We start from the raw sequence: 23,601 nt of genomic DNA, 5'->3' as shown, positions 1-23,601 counted from the left end.
ATCAGGGTTGTGTATGTGTTTTCGTGTTTTCCCTCTCCACATAGACTGTCCACAAAAACAAATACATTTTAAAAGTTTTCATCCCAAAGCTATTCTGTTTTGTTTTAATGAGACACACATAGATAACAGCAGGATCTACAGAAATGTTCAGGACACTGTAGCTTCTTCACAACAAGAAGAAAAGGGGAGGTGCTGGTTACTTGCAATAGGACCTGAAGGAACAGCATTAAGCTGCATCAGAAAAGGTTCAGGTTGGATATTAGGTAAAGGTTCTTTACTGAGGGTGGTCCGTCACTGCAGTATGTTCCCCAGGGCAACGGTAATGGCACCAAGCCTGCTAGAAGCAATGTTCAAGTAGCATTTGGACAATGATTTCAGATATATGGTTTGATTTTTAGGTAGTTCTTTTTGGAGCCAGGAGCTAGACTTGATCATCCTTGTGGGTCCCTTCTAACTTAGGGTATTCTATGATTCTATGTCATTTCACATGTCACTAAGAAGAACAATGATCCTTAAAAATTGCAGTCCCTAATACCAGGTGAAAGTATGTATGTATGTAGAAATATATGTAAATATACTTTCCCCAGGTGAAATATATATTATATTAAATATAATAAGTATATTTAACCAGATGAAGGACTTCAAATATAACCAGCACAAACATGCATAATTAGTCACTTATAAACGGTATCTTACACTACACCTGCAAACAGTAATCCACTAACCAGATGGCTACAGATAAAAAAACAGGAACAAAATCAAAATGAGGAACTGTTTTTCTGTCTCATTCTTTATTACTAAAGATTTTACTGACAGACAGAAGTAAAAGATATGCACTGGATTTGGTAGGAAGCTGCTGTCAGAACATATCATAAAAATGAGTTGCATGATTTCTGAGAGAATGATTTGCAAAAATTGGTTTCAGGAAATCTAAAGTCTAAGCAATTCTTCTACATTTCATATTTTCAAGCAGTGCTGCTAATGCCCTTGAGAATAATTTTTCTGATCTCCAACTTAGCATCAAAGAAAGAAGCAGAGCTTTAATTACGAATGAATAAAATAAGAATACTTACGCTGACCCCATCGGCCTGTTCTTGGATTCAAATAATTTGGATAAAGTCCATTAGGACGATCCATTTTTTGAAGTAACTTCCGAATGTGCATGACCTAAATTAAATCAAGAATCAGTATCACCACTAACATCTTTCACCAACTCTCTGCATATTGATAAATCTAAAATTTTTTTTTCAGAAGTTTTCATAATCTGATCTGTAATCTGAAGCTTTCTTGAGGGCTTTCTGTTTTGTTTTTTAAAGGTTTGACACATAAACATAAACATATTTTTAAAATGTGATTTTTAAATGTACGTTGAAACAAATAAAAAAATCTTCTGTTGTCATAAATTTCTAAAAAGTCACCTATTTGGTAATAGAAATACATGTACATGTTCGAAAGATTTTACTTGCTAGCAAGAATGCAGATAGAACATAATCCATTACAAAATGCAATACAGGAGGCACTTTCCTTTAATGCAATTTATGCTGAAACAGTAAAAAAGACAATTATATGATTTAAAAAAATGAATTTGATACCTACCTTGTTGTAATACACAGGGTCCCCTGTCAAATAGCTGAGGTGGACAAATTCCATATGTAGAGTACCAAACTCAGCAAGGATGCTGCTTCCTGCGGAAGCCCAGCCCCAGTTTCGACCCACTCCGCTGATTTTCAAGAAATACATGCAGAAATCAGGAAAAAAAAGGACAAAAAAAAATCAGAATTACTGTGCACAGTACTAGTACAACTACTGCAGAAAATTAAAGAGGTAACAGCAAAATATTAATCTGTATTTAAGATTACTGGAGTTGTGGTTTGGTAGATTGGTTGGTGATTTGGTGGTATAAGTTGGGGAGAAAAAACAAACCAAAACATAGTGTCATTGATAAAAAGTCCTGTGATTATATTTTTGTGCATCAATATATTGTATATTTCAATATCTTAACGCTGGATCCAATCTCTCAATTGTTTTCTATTCATTCTATATTATTAAGAACAAGAATCAAAAGCAATTATCAGATGAGACAAGTATACTTCTAAGTGTGGCAGCATTAGCTTCCATCTTCTGTCAGGTATTTGCTGTCTTCCCTTTATTTGTGCTTAAAGTAAGCGTTAGACACTTGAACAAGATGGGTTGGGCCCTATTTCTCTCTACCTAGGAAAATTGTATGTTTACGGTAGGCAGAATATTATGAATTTCTCAGATTCACATAAGGAACCATCAGAATTTATCATGCCATAGATCTTTTGCACTGTAAGAGATATTATGTGTTAATTCTCAACTCCTAAATTACCTCTGTTTTAATTTAATCTGTGAGTTTTCACCAGCTTGCAGGACTAGGTCCTTTAATTTATTGTTAGCCATATTTTCCAGGAGATTCCTTCTACTTTTTTTCATACAAGATTTCAGTTACCAGTAAAATTACAATTACGAATGTCTTCTTACTTATCATAGAAAAATAGAATGACTTGGGTTGCAAGGGGGCTTAAAGATCATCTAGTTCCAACCCCCCTGCCATGGGAAGGATGCCACCCACTAGATGAGGTTGCCCAGGGCCTCTTCCAACTTGTCTTGAACACCTCCAGGAATGAGCTTCCACAACTTCTCTGGGAAACCTGGTCCAGTGTCTCATCACCCTCTGAGTGAAGAACTTCTTCCTTGTATCTAATCTAAGTCTATCGTAATTTAGTTTAAAACTATCCCCCCTTGTCCTGATTTTGCAAAAAGTTGCTCTCCATCTTCTTTCGTAAGTCCCCGTCAAGTACTGAAAAGCTGCAATGAGGTCTTCCCAGAGCCTTCTCTTCTTCAGGCTGAACATCCCCAGCTCTCTCAGCCATTCTTCATAGGAGAGTTGCTCCAGACCTGTTCTGACAGATCCAGATCCTTCTTGTGCTGGGGGCCCCAGATCTGGATACAGCACTCCAAGTGAGGCCTCACAAAGGCAGAGCAGAGGGGGACAATCACCTCCCTCGCAGACGGGGACAATCACCTCCCTCGACCTGCTGGCCACTCCTCTGTTGATGCAGCCCAGGATACAGCTGGCCTTCTGGGCTGCAAGAGTGCACTGCTGGCTCATATAAAACTTTTCATACACTACAACTCCGAAGTCTTTCTCTGCAGGGCTGCTCTCAAAGCATTCTTCTTCCAATCTGCACTCGTATCTGGGGTTGCCCCAACCTAGGTGCAGCACTTTGCACTCATACTTGCTGAACCTCATTAGGTTCACATGGGCCCAATTCTCAAGCTTGTCCAGGTCCCTTTGGATGGCATCCCTTCCTTCTGTTGTATCAACTGCACCACTCAGCTTAGTGTCATCTGCAAACTTGCTGAGGGAGCACTTGATCCCATTATCTATGTGACTGATAAAGATATTAAGCAGTACTGGTCCCAGGACAGAGCCTTAAGGAACACCACTCATCACTGGCCTCTGCTTGGATGTAGAGCCAGTAACCACCACTTTCTGGGTGTGGCCTTCAAGCCAATTCTTTATCCACTGAATGGTCCACCCTTCAAATCCATCTCTCTCCAATTTGGAGACCAGGATGTCATCTGGGACCATGTCAAATGGACCTTGCAGAAGTCCGGGTAGATGACACTGGTCAGTGTTCCCTTGTCAACTGATGCAGTTACTGTGTAGTAGAAGGCCACCAGACTGGTGAGGCACAATTTGCCCTTGGTGAAGCCGTCCTGGCTGTCTCAGATCACCTCCTGGTCCTGCATGGGCCTTGCCATTGCTTCCAGGAGGATCCGTTCCATGATCTTTCCAGGCACAGAGATGAGGCTCAATAATCTGCAGTTCCCCGGATCCTCCTTTCTACCCTTTTTAAAAACGGGAGTGATGTTTCCCTTTTTCCAGTCACCAGTGACTTCACATGACTACCAGGCCTTTTCATATATAATTGAGAGTGGTTGTTTATTATTACTATTATTATTATTATTATCATCATCATAATCATCATCATTATCATTAAAATTGTATTTTATATAATTTTAATAATATTTTATATAATTTTCTAATTATATAAATTATATTAATAATAATAACAATTAGAAAAAGGAAACATTTAAATGAAAAACATTGGTAATGGAGCAGCAATTGTAGCTTTACCTGAGACAGAACATCTTTAAAAATACAGTAACCACTGTTCACAGACTGTATAGAGACAAAAACGTTTTATTTATTTATTTATTTATTTTTGGCTCAACTCTCATAGAGAGAGAAAATAAAGTGTTTCATGAAAAATACAAAATCTAATAAAACACAAGTTGCTAATTTTTCATATCTGTCTTTCAGGCCTTGCCTGTTATGTGTGTGTTAGCCTTATGATAAGCATTCACACATACACATGCTACTGTCACTGCTTCCTTGCATGTCAGCCACTGTATTTTCTGCTGTGATGCCAGCTGGCTCTGTATGCTACCAAGAGACTGAGACAGTGAATGCACTCACAGGAAAATTTTGGCACCACAATGATAAAAATAGAAAAAATGCCTTGTGTCAAAAAATGCTTTCAAAATTTGAGGGAAAACCCAGAATTGAACAAGCAATGCAAGATAAATTAGACAAGGCAATTTTCTTCCACAAGGCAATTCAGACCACCTAAGTTCAGTATTCAGCTGAACAGCCATCAAAGGAGCCTATCCATCTCAACTGACCATAGTGGACTTCAGCACACTAGCCTTTATACCTAAGCCAAACTGTAAAATGAATCATCATGACTGAGTATCTTCAGCATCCTAAAACTTTTTGAGATTTCTGATAACATACAGCTCACAAAGTGCATAAAAAACAGTAAATTCAACCACGGCGTGTAAACAATTTTGTTTTTTAATAGGAATGTGATGACTAAACAACTAATCATTAAGTTCTAGGACAACATATGGCATAATAAACTCAGTATGTTCTAATGACATGTTGAATTCTTACTGCAGAATCAGGGAAAAAATTAATGGTCACAAATTATTGCAGTTAATGAGGTAGGATGCTCTGAACTCTATTAACATTATTCTTAAGTTCCAGAAATACCAATTTGTCATCATTTTCTACAATTGCACTACTTAGAAGAACTGACATATGCCATTACTAATTCTAAGTTGGAGGAAGGGGAAAAACACAGAGAACACAAAAGAAAATTCGTTACCTTTTCAGATTCACCATTGCCCATGGTATACCTGTAGGCGTGTTGAAGGCTGGAAGAAGTTTTCCTGCCAGCTGCACTGCTTTGATCTTGAAAACCTAAGATAGTAGGATCAAGTGGAAATAGTTACAAATTCTGATTTATCTCCAAGAACTATAAGGACTGAAATTTCCTTGCCCCACCCACTTCATCTAAGAAAAGCTTTATGTTGCAAAAAAAGATAATGCATTAACTTCTCATTTATTTTCACTTGTTCACTTTATGAATATCATTAGGATTTGAACATGAAAAGAAAACTTGTTATGTTAATGACTCTGCCTCCATGCTCGCCAGCAACTTTGCGAAGGTTCCTATGAAAGAAGGATATCAATCCTCACTCTACCTCCTTCCACCAACATTAAGAATTTCAAACACTGTCTAAAGCAGTCTTTAGAACATACTTTATATTTTGGAGCTAAAAGCAAGACAACTCCTCCACCTGACACACAAGTGTTTTAACTTTTACAAACTTACAATCTCTTTAACAATATATTTAGTGTAGACAGATCTCCTATCTTTTTATGAACACTGTCTAAGCAAAACCAAATATGCGCAGTTTCCTGTAGCTTTTATTTCATTGATAATACAGAAGAAAAATAACAGGCTTAGTATTTCCTCTCCAGTTTGATTAGTCATACAATTTACTGACAGGACAAAATTAATTTCCATTGTTGTTCTTCATGTCTCTAAAAAATGTGCTTTCAGAACATAAACCTGTAATATCTTTATTTAGAGCCTGATGTTCATTAGTTAAATGAGTAACTTGGAGAAAGTTCCTGCTAAGCCTATAGGAAGCATCTTTTCCAAGAAGGCATACTTGGCAGATGCCTATGACATAAAATTGGTCTTAGTAGCTAGTTGCTAGCACACACATCAATTAACTCATTGTCAATATTCACCATATTTCTGCAAAAGCATCTTCTTAATTAGCAGATAACATTATTCATCTGCTGAGGCACTGCGCAAACATTTAACAAAAAGAGCTACCATGCTCAACAATTACTTATACAACAGGGACATACTATAAAAACAGTATTATCAACTAGCTGACCAATGTTCTGTAATGAAGAGAATTAAAAGCTTTAAGAAGGACTGCAAGACAGCTCTGTTATATTTATAAAAAGTATTTCTTCCTTTTTTAAAGTCTAGAGGAGGAAAAGAGAAAAGATGCTGCCTGGAGAATCTGAAAAATAAGCAATCAAGACTATTCTCATTTTTCATATGAAGGTGGGAAAAGATCAATATCTTAATATTTTAGAAGGTGACTAGTAAGACATGAAATAGACAGAAAAGAATATTAAAGATGACATCTAATTGCATTTGATGCAGTGGAGTATGAAGAGATGGGGGTGGATCTGAAAGCAATGAGCCAGGAAAAAACTTCTACAGAGGTATTCTAAATGAATTCTAAGATGAAGTATGTCTAAACTGAAAAAGCGGATACTGGAATCATCAAAATAGGATTTGATGTAAGTGTGAAGTAATGGAGGCAACGTGGCTTGAATGATTTTCAGCAATGATATTGACAAAAGACAGTGAGAAAACATGCTGAAATTTAACAGTAAAATTCAGAGACTCTGACTTTGAATAAAGACCCAAGTCAAAATAGGAAGGCATAGTATAAGTAAGAGGAATAATACAGGTGGAGTCTATGGTAATTGCAAAAAAAAAAAAAAAAGAAAAAAAAAAAAAAGAAACCCTGAAGAAAACTAAAAGCTCTGCCTTGGCATTGGTAAATTAGCAGCTTTGCATCTATGAATGTATGTCAAAAATGTTGCTGAAATTTTAGATTTTTAATAGATGGACCAAGACCAGATAGAACTGCTATCACCACCTGCAGTGAGTTACCTCTACAATGCAGAACAATTTCAACACCTCCAGAACAGAATTATAAGTTCTACTTAAACAGTACATAGTTTGGAAAGATGCCTCTGACATGAATTTATTAGCTTCAGCTTTTGGATCCTGCACCTTTTGAAAACTCTATGCATACAATTATTTGTTTGCATTACTCTTATTATGAAAATTACTGAAAAATTGTGGCAAGAATATTCAGTGGGAGAATGTCCCTAGAAACTTCCTCACTAGAATATTCCTAACGGCTAACTATTTATGTACTACTATCCAGCTTTTAGTCAATATGAAATGCACTACAATAACTTAGGAAAAAACAATATATTGGAAGCAGTTTTTTAGTAACAGTGCAGAAAGCACAGGCTAAGCTGAGCAAAACGTACATGAATCTACACAGGGGCAGGGAAAGCAATATAGTCACTGTGCCAGCCATTTCAGCATGTGAAAAAAAAACAGAAAGCCAGTGGAAAGTAGCGACTGTTAATTCAGACAATGATATTAATAGCATCTGTGAAAACTTGCTGTGATTACAGGCACATTCCTGCCACCTCTGTTGAACTGAGGACTCTGAGCACTACTATTTAGCGCCAAAGGGTGAAACTGCCCCTCCTTACCCTTCTCATCAAAGAAAACACTAATATTCAACTGATGATAGGCCATTACTTCATATTAGCGTACCTTCCAACCCTACCACTATCTCAGAGTCCTACGAATTTCTCACTGCTGTTTTTGGGTAACAAAACAACCTAATGTTTGATACTGCATTTACCTATGCATACTCATTTATCTATGCATACTCATTTCTCTCCAAGATTGGAGAGAAAGCTACTTAGGTTTTTATCAAAGCAAAGTAACTAGAAGAGCACATTTGTAGAAAGGTAGAGAAAAGAGGGAAATAAAACAAGCAGTGGTAGATGAAATGTCATTTGTAGGAGAGACTGCAGATGTGACCACAGTATTCTGCTGAGCTAACTTAAACAGCTCCTTCTAATAAATTTCAGACGTACCACAACAGCAGCAGTAAATGCACGAGGCCCTAACTTGTAAATAATGCTATGACAGCAGACAACATGATCACTTATAATATAGTAAGCATGAGTTGTTTGTTTGTTTGTTTTGAACAAGTTGAACTGATACATTCTGTTTCAGCCTTGGCAGTTCTCCATTGTTAGGCACTGCATTTCAAGAACAACACAAGCAGGAAGAACAGAGAAGAACCCAAATGAATGGATGCCTTGAAATTAGACCTTGTTAAGAAACAGTAGAAGCACTGTGGTTATTTAGCCTACAGAAAAGATGAAGACAAGATAGTAACCTTTCAGTCCATACAATGCCAATACATGGAAAAATGAAATAAACTGTGTTTTCCATGGTCATGGAGAATATAAAATAACAGAAGCATGAAGTAAGGTGTCAAGGCTGGCCTATTCAAATACTGAAAGCAGATAATGAAGAGAACATCTCACACCAATAGATTCAGACCGCTGAGAATATTGTTTGGCACAGTCTAAAATCTTGACTCAATCTAAAGTAGTTATCTTTTTACCTTTGGAATTCAATATGCATTACTGAACTATTTACAGTTCTTTTGTGGATAACCACCCATTTAAAATTCAACTCATCAGTTAGGACTTCCTGCATGAGCAGAGATAGGGACTAGTGGTATGATTTACTGCTGAAAACCAAAATATGTAGCATTATTGCAAAAAGAAACATAGCTACCTTAATAAGCATATTTGTTTCATTGCCTATGAAGGCACAGAATAAAAAGCCTGCAAGACAGGTGAACAGCTGTAAGTTCCAAAGACACACAACACCCCTATATAAGACTGGGAACACCAGAGTTTTACAATGTTCCTAGGGAGTTCCCCGCTGAAAGAAGGGATATCATGCTACGAAGAAATAGGTCCCTCTTTATAACGTATTTGCTTCTCATAAATTCCAAGGATTTCATTAGAAAGGTCTCTTGTGACAAGAGGGAGATACAAAAAGGTTGAGGTAACATTTCAGCTATCATAGTATGAAGAAAAAAAAAGTGGAAAAGCACTTTGTGAGTAATGATTGAAGAGGTCTGTCTCATCTAGAATTTGTCCTGGAGAAAGTAAATCTGTGATGATGTGAGATTTAGCAAGGCAGCTACAAACTACAACATTTTTGGTGGTAAAAAGATGCAGAATAACATAAATACAACTGCAACTTTTCAGCAGTGGAAGTATATTGAGTCATAGCAGAGGTTTAACAAAGAAATATTAAACACTACCATATGTGTCTTGATGAGCTGTAATGATTACCAAATACTTGACGAACAACACGTAGTGCTTCTAAAAGACAAAGTCTTTAGACAAGAGAAGACTTGTCCTAGAAAGGAATGGTCTCTGAATTTATTTTAATTTCTCTATGACAGAAAAAAATAACACAGAAGTGAAAAACCCAAACCCATCTCAGCATTCTAAGAGTCAAAAAAAAAAAGTTCACCAAGAATCAGCTTAAATCTGGATTATGATGTCAACTGTCTCTGTCTTCTTTGCACCCTCCCTTCACAAATTTATACAGAGATATTTATATTTTATTATGAGATTCCCCGTGTGCTTTCCCTTCTGGTAAGCAGTCCCAGCTTTCACAGCCTTTCCTCATAAGAGAGACTCTCCAGTCTGTTAAGTCATCTTCATGGCCCTTCGTTGGACCCTTTCTGGTGTGTCCACGTCTCTCCTGAACTTGGGAGTCTGGGACTGGATACAGTACTCCAAGTGTGGCCTCACAGCTGCCGAGCAGAGCAGAGAGGAAGGATCACTCACTCCCCTTGACTTGCTGGCAGTACTTGACCTAATGCAGCCAGGATACCATTAGCCTTTTTTCCAGTAAGGGCACATTGCTGTCTCATTTTCAATTTGATGACCACTTCGGTCCTTTTCTGCCTATCTGCTTTCCAGACAGCTAGCCCCCAGTATGTACTGGTGCACGTGGCTGCTCCTCCCCTGGTGCAGGACTTTGCACTTCTCTTTGTTGAACTGCACGGGGATCCTGTCAGCCCATTTCTCCAGCTTGTCTAGGTCTCTCTGGACGGCAGTGTGACCCTCTGGTGACTCCTTATAGTTTAATCTGTGAATGCGCCAATGGTACGCTCAACAGATCAAGATCATTAATAAACATGTTGAACAGGACTGGGCCCAGTACTAACCCCTGGGGTACATCAATAGCTACTGGCCTCTCACTGCTTTGTGTCACTGACTGCTACTCTCTGGGCCTCACCATTCAGCCAGTTTTCAATCTATACCACTATCTGCTCATCTAGCCCATACCTCAGCAGCTTCTCTGTGAGGATCTTATGTGATATGGTGCTGAAAGCCTTCCTGAAGTCAAGGCAGAGAATATCACTGCACTTCTGTAAGGTATGAGGCAGTTATATGCAAAAATTTACAGACAGTCAAAGGAATTGGGTATGGGTCTTTTAATCTCAACAGTCTTCAAAGTTTTAGAACACTGCTAAAATTCACCCTTATGGAAGTCTGGGATCAATTACTTCTGTTTACGCAATTATTGATGTAGAGTCCTCTTGTGGAAGAGAATTCTGGTCTCTCAAGAACAACTCAACTGAGCAGACAATACTTCACTCATAAATATTACATGATTTGCTGATTTACTGGTTTCAGGAAACAAGAAATACTTTATGAAATGTTTAATCTTTTTTAAAAAAAAAAAGAAAGAAAGAAACAACACACAAGAAAAAAACCACCAATCTCAAAGTCAACATTTCTGAATGTATTGCAACTGCTGTTTCCTGCATCTATTCTAATCCGGGCCCCTCTCTTCTGTTTAATGATAGTCTCTAAAGTCAAACTGTTTTTCTTTTTGTTGTTATTGTTTGCCTTTTTTTTTTTTTTTTTTTTTACTAAAGGAAAAGTGCCTTTGTAAAATGAATTTTCCGAGAATTTTCTGCTATATTTTCAAAACTTGTAGACTAGGCCAACATTTTGTTTAGCCAGTGACACTACACATAAGACAAATATTTTTATAAAACAAAGTCATACTGAACACCTCTCTGCAAGATATACTTTTGTAAACAATTTGAAAGAAAGAATGGTAGGAAGGTAAGAAAGGCTGTCCAGTTCCAGATGATGCATGAACTCAGGTGACAGAACAGTTGCCTCTGTTCTAAAAATTACAGTTATGCAAGCCTAGTTACCCTTAATATTTCTATCTAGCTTGCAAAAATTTCTTAACGTGTTGTATTAGAATTATCCTGACTTCAAGGAAAAAGCTGCAATTGTACTCTGCACTCCATTTCTAAAACAAAAAGCCCAGAAAAGCCTGCAGGACTGTACAGGTCTATTCATAACCCAAGTCTCCAGATCTCTTCTTTCCTAGAGGCTCTACACTTTTTTGAGGTAAAAATAAAAGGTCATGTTTTGTGGGATTTTGAACACAGGCAAAGGTAAAGTACCAGTAAAAGATATGGCAAAAAAATACCCCGTTGTATCAACTGATCTGAATGGAACAGACAACCTAGAAAAACTACCCTATTGGTAGTTCCTATGTTACAATTGCACAGAAAAACATTTAAATGTCTATTTGATCATGTAATTCATCTACAGTCTAAAATTGAGCAGAATAATAAATGAAGAAAAATATTTGAACTGCATCAATTAAATCCAGATAAACAGATTATCTGGCTGACTACAATTTTCCCTATTTATATTTTACAAAGGAGCATGTTTGTATGTTCAAATGTTGCTTCTTTAATATATGATAATAAATATTATGGAGGGTTGGTTTTTTTTTGTTTTTTTTTTCTTTTTACCACGAGCAGTGAAGGATTTGCAAACAGAATTCTTAAGTGATACTATCTTTATCTTTTACTAAAGTTTTCCAAACTGCTTTCCTGGACAACAGACTTGAAGAATCTAGTTACTGTTGGCTATAGCATCTTAGGATCTAATGAAATATTCATTGGTTTCACACTACTGATATTTTTGAAAAATCTACATTAAAAAGCTTGTGCATAATTAACTTACTAGAAATATTTGAAATCTTTGCTCTATAAGACCTAAATGTAAAAGTTTGGCATGCACTGGACAACCAGCTAATCACATCTAAATTACCTGGCACGGGTTAATAGTGCCCCAATTAAACTGCATCATTTCCGTTTACTTCCTTGGCATTGGTTTCATGAGTAGAAAAGTTACACTTTCTTCATTTTTAAAGGACCTTCAGATCCGATACACTTCATACCAGTCAGCAAACATCACAAATCATTTAAAATTAAGAATAAGTGCTATGAGAATCTGGCATATAAACGGCTCCTAGATCTGATCGTTCCAGTAAGAGATAATATACTGTTTCTCATCCTGCCTAGCTGAGCCAAAATTCATGGCTGTTTTGAATTAATTCTGTCTTCTATTTTTTTAGAAAGTTGCTTTGAGTCCAGGCATTTTTTTTTTTTTTTTGCTTTATTTTTCCTTCTTTTCAGATTCAATTTCTTTGCTGTAAGTTCAAATATACAGGCTGTATTAACCTGTTAGATCAGTAACCTTCTAGAAGCAACAATCTTGCATTTGTACAACATACCAAACAGAATCACTCACACCTATGCATGCTTCAAAGACACAATTGGGCTTTTAAGAGCCTCTCCATTCACGTGATTTCTTCTTGCTGTGGGAGCCAGAGTAGCACTGGGAACCAGATGTGAGAGCACACAATCTCTGGCATCTGGCTTAAGTGTTCTCCTGGTTGCAGGCAGCAAGAAGAATTGTCTTAAAACAAAAAAAGAAAGCAGAATGAGGAAGATAAAACATCTGGATGGCCAACAGGAAACAAAACAAAACAGCCATCAAGGGGCAGAAGATCAGTGCAGAGCTTTACCAGCAGGGAAGCAAAAGTGGTAAAGGCAGGTCTTCCAGTCTCCCATCTCACACAAAGTGTCAGGCAGAAGAAATTAGAAGAGCATGAACAGGAGCAGAAGGGATGAAGAAGAAGGCATCAGGAGGAAGGCCAGAAAATGAATGGAAGGAAGGCCAAAGCAGAGAAGACAATAACAAGAGACCATGAAGAGAATTACAAGAGTCTAGCTACAAGAAACAAGAGTACTAGGAACAGCCTGGGGAATAGGGAAAAACACTTTCTCATCACCAGAGCAGATTCTTCAGACCTAGAATTGACCCTAACGTATCTGCCTTTCAACATATCTTCCTGGCTAAACACACTCAGACGAAGTAAACAGTAGAAATTTATCTTGGTAGGTTTTTCAGTGTGTTTTTTATCAATGATCCTTGTTATTTTGCTAATACCAAGCCTGTACTATGTTCCTAAGGGTTCCAACCCAACTGATGATCCAGTATCTCTGTAGATTCTAGAACGAAACTATGTATTAGGAACCCTAACAACAGTTCTGAAATCAAGTAATTAAGCCATTTATGCTATATTTACAAGTTTTATGAGAGTCCTTCTCATGCAGTAAAAATTATCTACCACCTCTGATTATTAATCTATAGCATTTTTGGCAACATTTGCTCCTAATACATTCTCCACTCACGTCAAATATCTTATTTTCACATATACTTTTCTGTGCTATGTCATCTTTTTTGTCCTTCAGCTGTGCTTACATTGTATCAGTTTCTACTTTCTGTTATTCCTGTCTCCTCTTTCTCTTCAATGTGCTGCCAAGCTTTCCATTTCAAATCAATCTTGATTTCCCCTTTAGACTTTGCCAGAAATGACTCAGTCCTCCTTAGACTGTATTTGCCTTTACAAAAAAGTTAAACATAGATGAAGTTACATATTGTTTCACACTATGTACACTCATTATAAACAGACTCCTTCCTCCCTTTGGTATGATGTGACAGATTACAGTGCAAAAATCATTCTCTAGAAACAAAATATTCAAAAAAAAAACACATAGCTTTTACATTTACAGAAACATATCCTTCACACTATGTCAGATACAAAATACAGTCCATTACATTGCACCTGAAAGCAAGTAAATAGCGTTTTGTTGGTTTTGCTTTTTTTTTTTTTTTTTAAATGGATGAACTGGCATGTTTTTATATATTTGCAGACATAGTTAGGTTATTCACAGTTATATGCATGCATTAGGTCCAAGCTCTGAAAAAAATTACATGGTGAACACAAGCTATAAGCAATGAATTAGTAAGTACCAAATCTTCATATTTGCATAAATTCTGCAAGACACTAGAAAAAACATTTATTTTGAAAAATGGTAAGAGAAATATCCTAAACTTCTGAAGAATAATTTATAGATCTTACAGCCAGATGTAAAAGACAAGGATTTTCCTCTTTTATGTCATGCAATCAAACAATCAAAAAGGCTCAGAGCAACAATCTCAACTTCTGTATAAAATAAAGAACAATTACCAAAGTAACTTTAAATACTATTTTCTGACAGAGTGACATATCTGGATTGATTTACCTATGATACATTGACTGACTATTCATGTGTACAGGAGTTTCCTCTACCTTTTCATGATTTTTCTACCACTTCTGCTGTTTCTACACATCCTTTTTAAAACATGATTTCCAGTAAGTTTAGAGCATACCAACACTGGCCTTTTTCTTAATGACTTAAACAGAAGTAAATTCCTCCTCATGTTCAAAACTTGTTCTGTAAATCCAAATGCTTACAGGTCTTTTGCCACAAGATTTCACATAAAAAGTTCGAGTTGAGCTGCTCGTCTTCTGTGAATTCCACATATTCTTCAGTCAGAATACTCAAAACACATTCCCTTGTTCTGTTGGTCTGGACAATGTGGGTCATTGTTTTCTGTGTGTTCGTTTTTTTTATAACTAACAGCCTGCATGTACATCTTTGGTAACATTAAAACTGACTTCAACTGTACAAGCCAAAATGACCAGTTGACTGAATTTCAATAGTTTTCTATTTACTTACCATTTCAACATAGGCAAATTAACAGTCAGCTATACATTCTGATGTGAGCCATTTTATTATCAAATCATTTTTATGCTGATGATCTCATCAACTGAATTCCTGGGTGGGGAAAAAGGAGTGAAAATGGACTGACTCACAGATACCTAGGTCACCTTAAATGACCTTTTTGAACATAAACATTCTTCTTGTTTAGGCATGTATCTGAAATTTTGGATTTTTAAACTAAAAGCAAAATAATAATTACTAGGCCAGAGCACTTCTCGGTCATTTCTGTGCAAATTTGTTTGCTGATTTTCCAATTTTTAAACTGTAATATGGTAACCACTGCAGATGGCTTAGCATCCTCTTGATACCTAACAGATTTGAAGAGTTCAGTTTTATCACATGATAGGTGTACATATGCTTAGAGGCAACACAACTTTTGTTAGTGAATTCTTGCTAGTTTTAGTAGTTTTGCTTAGCAACCTTTTTTATTTTTGTTTTAATATTCAAACTCCTTTTTAAAGACGGAATTTAGCACTGAATGCAAAGAAGTTCCAAAATGCAAAACCAAAGATGCCTTTTGTTAAAATGTGATCATGTCTGGAGTTGAATTTTATTCTTGTTTTAGAGGGAAAAGGGCAGCCTAAACAATCCAGCCAGAAGAACTGTGCTCTCAGTTGTCCAAAAAGAACACCATACTTCCTCTCAGAATGAGATCAAGTGTGAAAACCTCCAGTGCAGAAGCTAAACTTCCCAGGAAAGTTCTTGTAAGGAAACTCAGTGAGTAGAAATTAGCATTTACAATGTCAACATCAGTGCAAATTAATGAAACATATGGAAAAATTACAGGTACGATACCATGCTTGCTGTTATCAGTACCCATCAGCATGATAGTTAAAACTACTAAAGAGGGAGCAAAAAGCTAATAGACACAGTCATCAAGAAATGCATGGCATGCAGGTAGTGACAAATGACCTATTCTTTCTTAGCAATTATAACCCTTTACAGTAACGTGACCAAAGAAGATCCCACTGACTGGAAGAGGGGAAACATAACCCACTTTTTTAAAAATGGAAAAAAAGGAGACCAGGGAACTACAGGCCAGTCTCACCTCTATGCCCAGCAAGGTCATGGAGAAGATCCTCCTGAAAACCACAGTAAGGCAAACGGAAAATAAGGAAGTGATTGGTGACAGCCAACATGGCTTTGCTAAAGGAAGATCATGCCTGACAAATCTGGTGGCCTTCTATGATGGGGTTATAGCATTGGTGGATAAGGGAAGAGCAACTGACTTCATCTGCCTGGACTTTTGCAAAGCATGTGCCACTTTCCTGAATGATATCCTTGTCACTAAATTGGAGAGACACAGATTTGATGGATGGACCACTCAGTAGGTAAGGAATTGGCTGGATTGTCGCATTCAAAGAGTCACAGTCAATGTCCAGGTGGAGATCAGCAATAAGTGGTGTTCCTCAGGGGTCAGTATTGGGACCAGCACTGTTTAACATCTTTGACAGTGACATGGACAGTGGGACTGAGTTCACCCTCAGCAAGTTTGCTGATGACACCAAGCTGTGTGGTGTGGTCAACACAGTGGATGGAAAGGATGCCTTCCAGAGGGACCTGGACAGGCTTCAGAGGTGGGCCTAGGAGAACCTCATGAGGTTCAACAAGGTCCAGTGCAGGGTCCTGCATCTGGGTTGGGGCAATCCCAAGCACAAATACAGTCTGGGTGGAAAATGGATTGTGAGCAGCCCTGAGGAGAAGGACCTGGGGATGTTGGTTGATGAGAAGCTCAATGTGAGCTGGTTTAGAGCTCAGAAATCCAACTGTACCCTAAGCTGCATCAAAAGCAGCGTGGCCAGCAGGTTGAAGGAGGTGATTCTTCTTATCTGCTCTGCTCTTGTGAGAACCCACCTCGAGTGCTGTGTTCAGCTCAAGGGCTCCCAGCACAAGAAGGACATGGAGCTGTTAGAACATGTCCAGAGGAAGGCCACGAAGATGATCAAAGGGCTGGGGCACCTCTCCTATGAAGGCAGGCTGAGGGCATAAGGATTGTTCAGCCTGGAAAAGAGAAGGCCCCAGGGAGATCTTAGAGTGGCCTTCTAGTACCTAAAGGGGGCCTACAGGAAAGCTGGAAAGGGACTCTTTGTCAAGGAGTGCAGTAACAGGGCAAGTGGGAATGGCTTTAAACTAAACAACAGTAGACTTAGATTAGACATAAGGAAGAAATTCTTTACTCAGAGGGTGGTAAGGCACTGGAACAGGTTGCACAGAGAAGTTGTCGAAGTCCCATCCCTAGAATTGTTTAATGACAAGCTGGATGGAGGAGCTTGGAACAACATGGTCAGTGGAAGGTGTCCCTGCCCATGGCAGGGGAATTCGAATTAGATGAGTTCCTTAAGGTTCCTTCCAACCCAAAGCATTCTATGATTCTATTTAAGAGTGGCTATCACTGCATAGTTACCCTATTTTTTACTGTTAAAACAGCTTATCCTTTAATTCTAATGCTTTAAGGTTAAGGCATATTACACAAATGGGCAAACCTATTTTCATTTCAACCTACAGTAGAGTCAACAAAATTACAATAAAGTCAGCTTCTTCTTCCTTTCTTCCTCTTCTGGTGCTATGCAGTATTAAGATTCAGCAATAAATTAGGTGAAGTATCATTTGCCAGTCAAAAAAATGTTTACAGAAATTTCTAGTAAACAGAAATTGTCCGAAGTTTATAATCTGCACTACAGTGGGCATACACATGGCACTGCTTTAAAACTCCTTAAAACATATTTTTTTTTCAGGTTGCTAAAGACCTGTGAGTTGTCTGGATCATTTATGAAAAAGCAGCTCATCTCATGGCAATAAACTGAAAATATTGGACAGGATGCACACAATGCTGTCATCTCTTCTGAGTTTTTAACTTTTTGACAAACTTAATTTAGGTAAGCCCCTTCATAAGCACAGGCAAGACAACTGTGAAAACAGTTCACAAAATATATTAGCTTACTGAAGACTTAGATTTTACATATGCAGGTCAGTTGTCAGGGATATCCTCTGGTGTAAATAACACAGTTTTACTAAAGAATTTTCCTGAACAGGAGAAACACTGCATGTCAGTTCCCTGGAAAAATTAAAAAAAAAATCCTTGAAAGGATTATTTTGATTATTTGTTAATGGACCATTGGACAGATTACAGCCCTTGCTCTCGACTCTAAATGACAGATTTCAGGTTGAATTTATCCAAACAAGTTACAGTATCATGCCCAGAAAGAAGCGTCATTTTGATGGTGTTTATAAAAAGGAGAAAAACAACCATGTAAAGGAACTGCTGGCATACGCAAGCACAGTGAATCATTAATCTTTTTCATATTGCAGATGTCATGAATAACTTTCTTCAAAAATAAAACAGTATGCTATGCCTTTTATTGTATTAATAAATCAGCAGCAGACAATAACTGTCTTAATGGCAAGAATGTCCTCCAGCCACCATCACACAACAGCTATTAGAATAATATTTGCTTTGTTTTCTTTATTTGATGCTAGTTCTCAAGTGTGAGTGTAGTGTACTCCCCATAACAACTGACACTGTCAATCCTCAGGCTTCTGTCATCCCATGTGTTACTGCTAGCAGAAATATTTTATGCTACCAGTCACATCAGAAGTTTTAACTGGTGAAGCTCCACTTAATGAAAAAAGCAAGTAGTTCAACAAGTAGCTTAAGGACTCTCTCCACAGACAAATGCTGTTCGTACTAGATAAGATGCTTAGTTCTCCTAACAGCAAAACGGGGCATACTCCAGCATACCTCACAAACCTTTTTATGGACTACTATTAAGTAAACTCCAAGCAAAGCTTATAAGTATCACTTACTAATCCTGCTTATCACTTGCTTTACAAACCAGAACACACAACAACTGGAAACAACCCCAGAATCCTACTGCAAATAGTTGCTGCTGAACTTTTACAGGGAGGCCTAGCAAGATGCCATGGGCTCCATGTTTGGTTTTATTACAGACTTCCCACAAGATGCTAGTCAAGAGAGTTACATCTGAGTTTACAGAGACCACCACCAGCTACAGCACTTCTTGTTTTGATTCGTCTTGCTTCAGAACACGTACTGGATTTTTCAGAGTTTTAAGAACTCTAATCTGTAACTGAGGGTCACAGGCCCTCAGAATACTAACTTCTGAGAAAGGGTAAAGCCAAGCACATGTAACATCATGATTCTGTTCATTGAAGCAAACCTAGATCAGCAAGTATCTCTTGTATTTTATCCACAAATCTATCCACTACTCAACTGATGATGCCTGAAATTAGTATAAGAGGTTCTCTTACAAGAATAGTGAATACCTTAATGAGCAAACATTTATAGGACACATCCAGTACCACTGTACAGAAATAATTAAAAATAGAAGGTTCATCCTGGGTGCATGTAAAGACAGGTGTTAGACACACACACCTGCACAGCCTGCTGTACAGATGGCAGGTAATGACTTGCTCTTCCTTTGTGATCTCCCCTCTGGCTGGGCTTGCATTTTATGTGCTTGCAGGACAGAACGATGCTTCCTAAACAACCTATGACCTACTGACCAAATTCATGTCAGATCTGGCACAGAAGAGCACCTGTGGCACTGTATGCAGCCAGCACATATGCTTTGGAGGGGGAAACCTATGCTCAAAAGAACGACCTTAGTGAACACATTCTGGAGTTGCAGCCTAGTAGCAAGCTCCTTTCAATACCATATTACTACAGATACAGATGTTCATCCATCATTTTGTCCAAAGAACCAGATGCCTCTCACACACCTACTGGACAGGTTTTCTTTTGTGGGTAGACATAGTTGAATTTTGCACCTCAGATAAAATACACCTGTGATGATGCAATTTTTAAACCCCACAGAACAAGCATCTCAAACAAGCAATGAATTCTTGAGGATCAGAAAAAAAAAAAAAAAAACACACACCTAAGCTTACACACTGAAACCCAATGCTTAAGAAGAAATAGTAAGAAAACATGAAATGACTGCATGTCTGTAAAAAGACATAACTAAGATTATGCCAAATGTATATTAACTACAAAAGGTGATGTCACATACAAAAACATTCAAATCAAAATTTCAGCTAAATATTGTCAACTGTCTTGAGTTATTCAGACTCAAAGAATGTAATTTCTCAAAGGCAAAGCTCAGAAAGATAATGAAAGCACACAAAGTGAAAGGATCCATCTTAATATGGATAAAATAAAAAGTGCACAGTGAAACAAACAGAAATCCATGTAACACCATATTCCTCTGACTCTCTTGGTCTGGGTTAGGTCTCTCTCCCCAGCTACTTCATTCTCCTGATGGCGATCTGCAGTCTGTTTCCAACAGTTTAAAAGGGAAACAAGTGACTCCAATAAGTTCTCTTCAGAGGCAGATCTCTCTCTACTGGCTTCAGTTACTGAAAAGTCTCAAGTTTCCTTGCTTATCTCATTCATGCTGATAAACTACAGAGAAATCATCCAACTTGGCAAATTAAGCAGTCTCTCAGGTACCAGAAGCAGTCCTATCTGCCAAACTATTTGAAAGAAATGACGCGTGAACACTTGTTTATGAGTTCCTCTTTTGGAAAATAAAGATAATATATAATCACTTGACAGGAATAATCTTCGACAAGTTATTAAGTGTTTAAAATCCATTGGTGAAACTGATGCCATAGAAATATTTTTAAGTGGCAAAAGTCAGTCCAGTGGTCAAAATTTAAGAAAGAGAATAAAAGCCTTCTGAGAAGGAAAGACATAAAACGTATTGATGAAAACTCTTTACACAAAGGAGATTGCTCTGTCTCTGTTCAAGTGGTTAGAAGGAACTGAAAGGGAAAGGAGTACCCACCCTTACAAATGCAGGCAAACACATGCTTTTGGCAGTGTTTGGCTGCACCCATCTGCATACTGGGGAAAAAGTGTTCTTGCTAAGGTGCTTGTGCAGAGGTATAGCATTGATCTATCTCAATAATCCTGTAGATGAGGAATCATTGTTCTCTCTCTGAGGTTTTCCATGTTCACGGTAGATGACTCCAAGGGGCACGATCCAGCTGAAGTTATCCAGAGACAGGATCAATGTTCGTAGCTGAAAAGATGATGTGGGACTGCACTACTCAATGCTTGAAGGCTTCAGTGATCACATAGTACTAAATGTGATCTGAGCTACAAGTGACAGAAATACAGATTTTTGGAAAGGAATCATCCTTCACTATGCTGCTGAGATCATTACACTAACGGTAAGAACAGCAACTCCTCCTAACAGCTCCAGCTTAGCTGCTCCAGCTGCTCCTTGACACAAGTTGAAAACCACATGCAGCTGAGACCACTCTCCATGAAACATCTTTGCTACAGAAATTGCTACAAGCAGTTTTCCTTGCTTATATCTGATAGCAAAAGAAAGCTTCTGTTCTGGGGGTCTTCAGAAGAAAACTGGTAGGTTAATAATGCTGACCCAGATGAAATTTGGAAGCTTGCTCAAAATAAATATTTGGGATGATCTGTCAGGGATTTTTATGCCTTTTGTTAGGACAAAAGTGTAAAGTAACTGGGCTTGAATTTCACTGCTATTCTGACACAAGTGATAGCTGCTATAAAGGCTGTCTTCCTGAAGAGTTGCCACAGCTATCGGTTTTAAAGATTGACTTGCAACATTGGACCACTCCTTGAGGGCAAAGTATAGGATCATAGAACGGCTTGAGCTGGAAGGGACGTTAAGGACTTTTTAGTTCCAACTCCCCTACCATGGACAGGGATGCCACCCCACTAGATCACGTTGCCCAGGGCCCCATCCAACCTGGTCCTGAACACCTCCAGAGATGAGGTATCCACAACTTCTATGGGATTGTCTCACCATCCTCTGAATGAAGAATTTCCTCCTAATATCCGATCTAAACCTCTTCTCTTTTAGTTTAAAATAATTCCCCCTTGTCCTATCATTATCTATCCAAGTAAAAAGTTTCTCTCTACAGCTTTTTTTTCATAAACCCACTTTAAGTACTGAAAGAGCCCCTTTTCAGTACTTAAAGGGACTTGATTTAGTACTTTACTGAGCTCCCAGTAATCTCTGATGTCAGACCTAAGCCTGACAGATTCTGGAGGCAGAGAAAGACTCACTGCCATGAACGCAAGTTGTTCAGCTCTTAGATTACTACAAATAAAATGGAGTAGCAAAATTCTGTGCTTCTCCTTTCGTTTAGGCCTCTATCACAGACCACATAAATCAGTGCAACAGAAAGGACTGCTTGCAAGTGATCACTCTGCAGACACAGTCCTTGAAGAATGTTGACAACAACAAGGATGAAAAGTAGTACTTGATGAAAAATGGACTCTCAATTTTTTCAGGATACCCGTTGGATTTGCACTCTGTCACTATGCTCTTCTTCCAAAATGAACTCACTTCTAACAAGAAAATTAATGGGTCCCAGGATGATGCCAAATACTTAAAAAGACAACTAATACGGGGTTTCTTCTGGTTCCTCTTAGGGCTGCAGGCTTAAAATCCATGAGAACTTGTTGATATGTATGCAGTAGTCCCCTAAACAAAGGGAAAAAATATGTATGGATACCTGAAAGCATATCAAACTTTAACCTGTGAAATATGGCAGGAAGCCTAAAGTTTTAGGGAGTGGACTACAGAATGGCTAAAATTAAAAAAAAAGAAAAAAGGAAGGAATAGAAAAAAAAATCAAAAGATAAAAAGACATAGGCAACAGATGAAAAGATAGAAAGCTGTTAAGATGTGAGAAGAGCTATGAGTTAATCTGTAGGTTGGGTCAGCCTCCAGCTCCATTAAAGTATGTGAAGCAATGAGGCATGAAATCACAACAATGTTATTGGAAGAGCAAAGTCATCTGTGATTGCAAGTCTTTGGGTATATGCATCCTTTCAATCTAAGCATGCCTTTGGATAAGCACTCAGAAGTGTAAATCTCCAATCTTTTTTAACAGAAATTTGAAAAGTGGGATGGAATTGGCTTGATATTTCTCAGTTTGTCACTGAAAAAATAGCAAGAAGATTGTTGTACTGCTTTTGTCAAACAAACCTGTAGCCTTGCAAGAAAAGTGACAAAAAGATTATTCCTAGCTTTGAGGAGTTACAGAATATCAAAACAAGTTATTTTTGTCACTAAAGAACAGTGATTTGACATTTCAGGTTGATGTTTACTGATGTGGACTTCTTTTGAAAGCATCTCGATAAAACAGTTTCAAAGTTCTAACAAAGGGTCCTAAATCAGCTTAAATGGGCATGGAAAACAACTTTATAGATTCTACTCAAAGAATTTGGTTACTCTGTGTAACTCATTACTGTGAAATCAGTTTGCAAACAATGACATACCAAGATTCTAAAAAAAACTTAATGTGCAACTTGATTTACTAAAATACATTACATGACACAGACACCTTCCAGTATCCTTACCTCTTGGCCTGAAAGGTAGTATGCTGCTAGAAGACCACCAATGAAGCGAATATTGACTTCAAATACAGACACTTCAGAATTCTGAAACACAAAGAAAATGTAAGTAATTAACCAACTCTCTAATCAAAGAAAAAAGGCAAACAGGATGTGAGGAGACTGTCTCAGGTTGTGCCAGGGGAGGCTCAGTTTGGACA

At 37.8% G+C, this 23,601-nt stretch overlaps 1 protein-coding gene across 2 annotated transcripts in view; it reads right to left on the bottom strand.

The window, feature by feature from the left end:
- The window catches only part of MAN1A2 (mannosidase alpha class 1A member 2), a 135,598-nt gene that overhangs the window by 42,802 nt on the left and 69,195 nt on the right, over nt 1–23,601 (bottom strand). For both annotated transcript variants that reach the window (XM_021278243.4, XM_038180749.2), the window contains 4 exons: nt 23,408–23,488; nt 5,199–5,293; nt 1,597–1,720; nt 1,074–1,167 (listed from right to left, as the gene is read on the bottom strand). In XM_021278243.4, the coding sequence (XP_021133918.2) occupies nt 1,074–1,167; nt 1,597–1,720; nt 5,199–5,293; nt 23,408–23,488 (394 nt within the window). The remainder of the gene's footprint in view (nt 1–1,073; nt 1,168–1,596; nt 1,721–5,198; nt 5,294–23,407; nt 23,489–23,601) is intronic.

Source organism: Anas platyrhynchos, chromosome 1 (genome assembly GCF_047663525.1).
Source record: "Anas platyrhynchos isolate ZD024472 breed Pekin duck chromosome 1, IASCAAS_PekinDuck_T2T, whole genome shotgun sequence".
Lineage (NCBI taxonomy): Eukaryota > Metazoa > Chordata > Aves > Anseriformes > Anatidae > Anas > Anas platyrhynchos.
The sequence above is the reverse complement of the archived record's forward strand: the minus strand, read 5'-3'. Positions and strand labels throughout refer to the sequence as shown.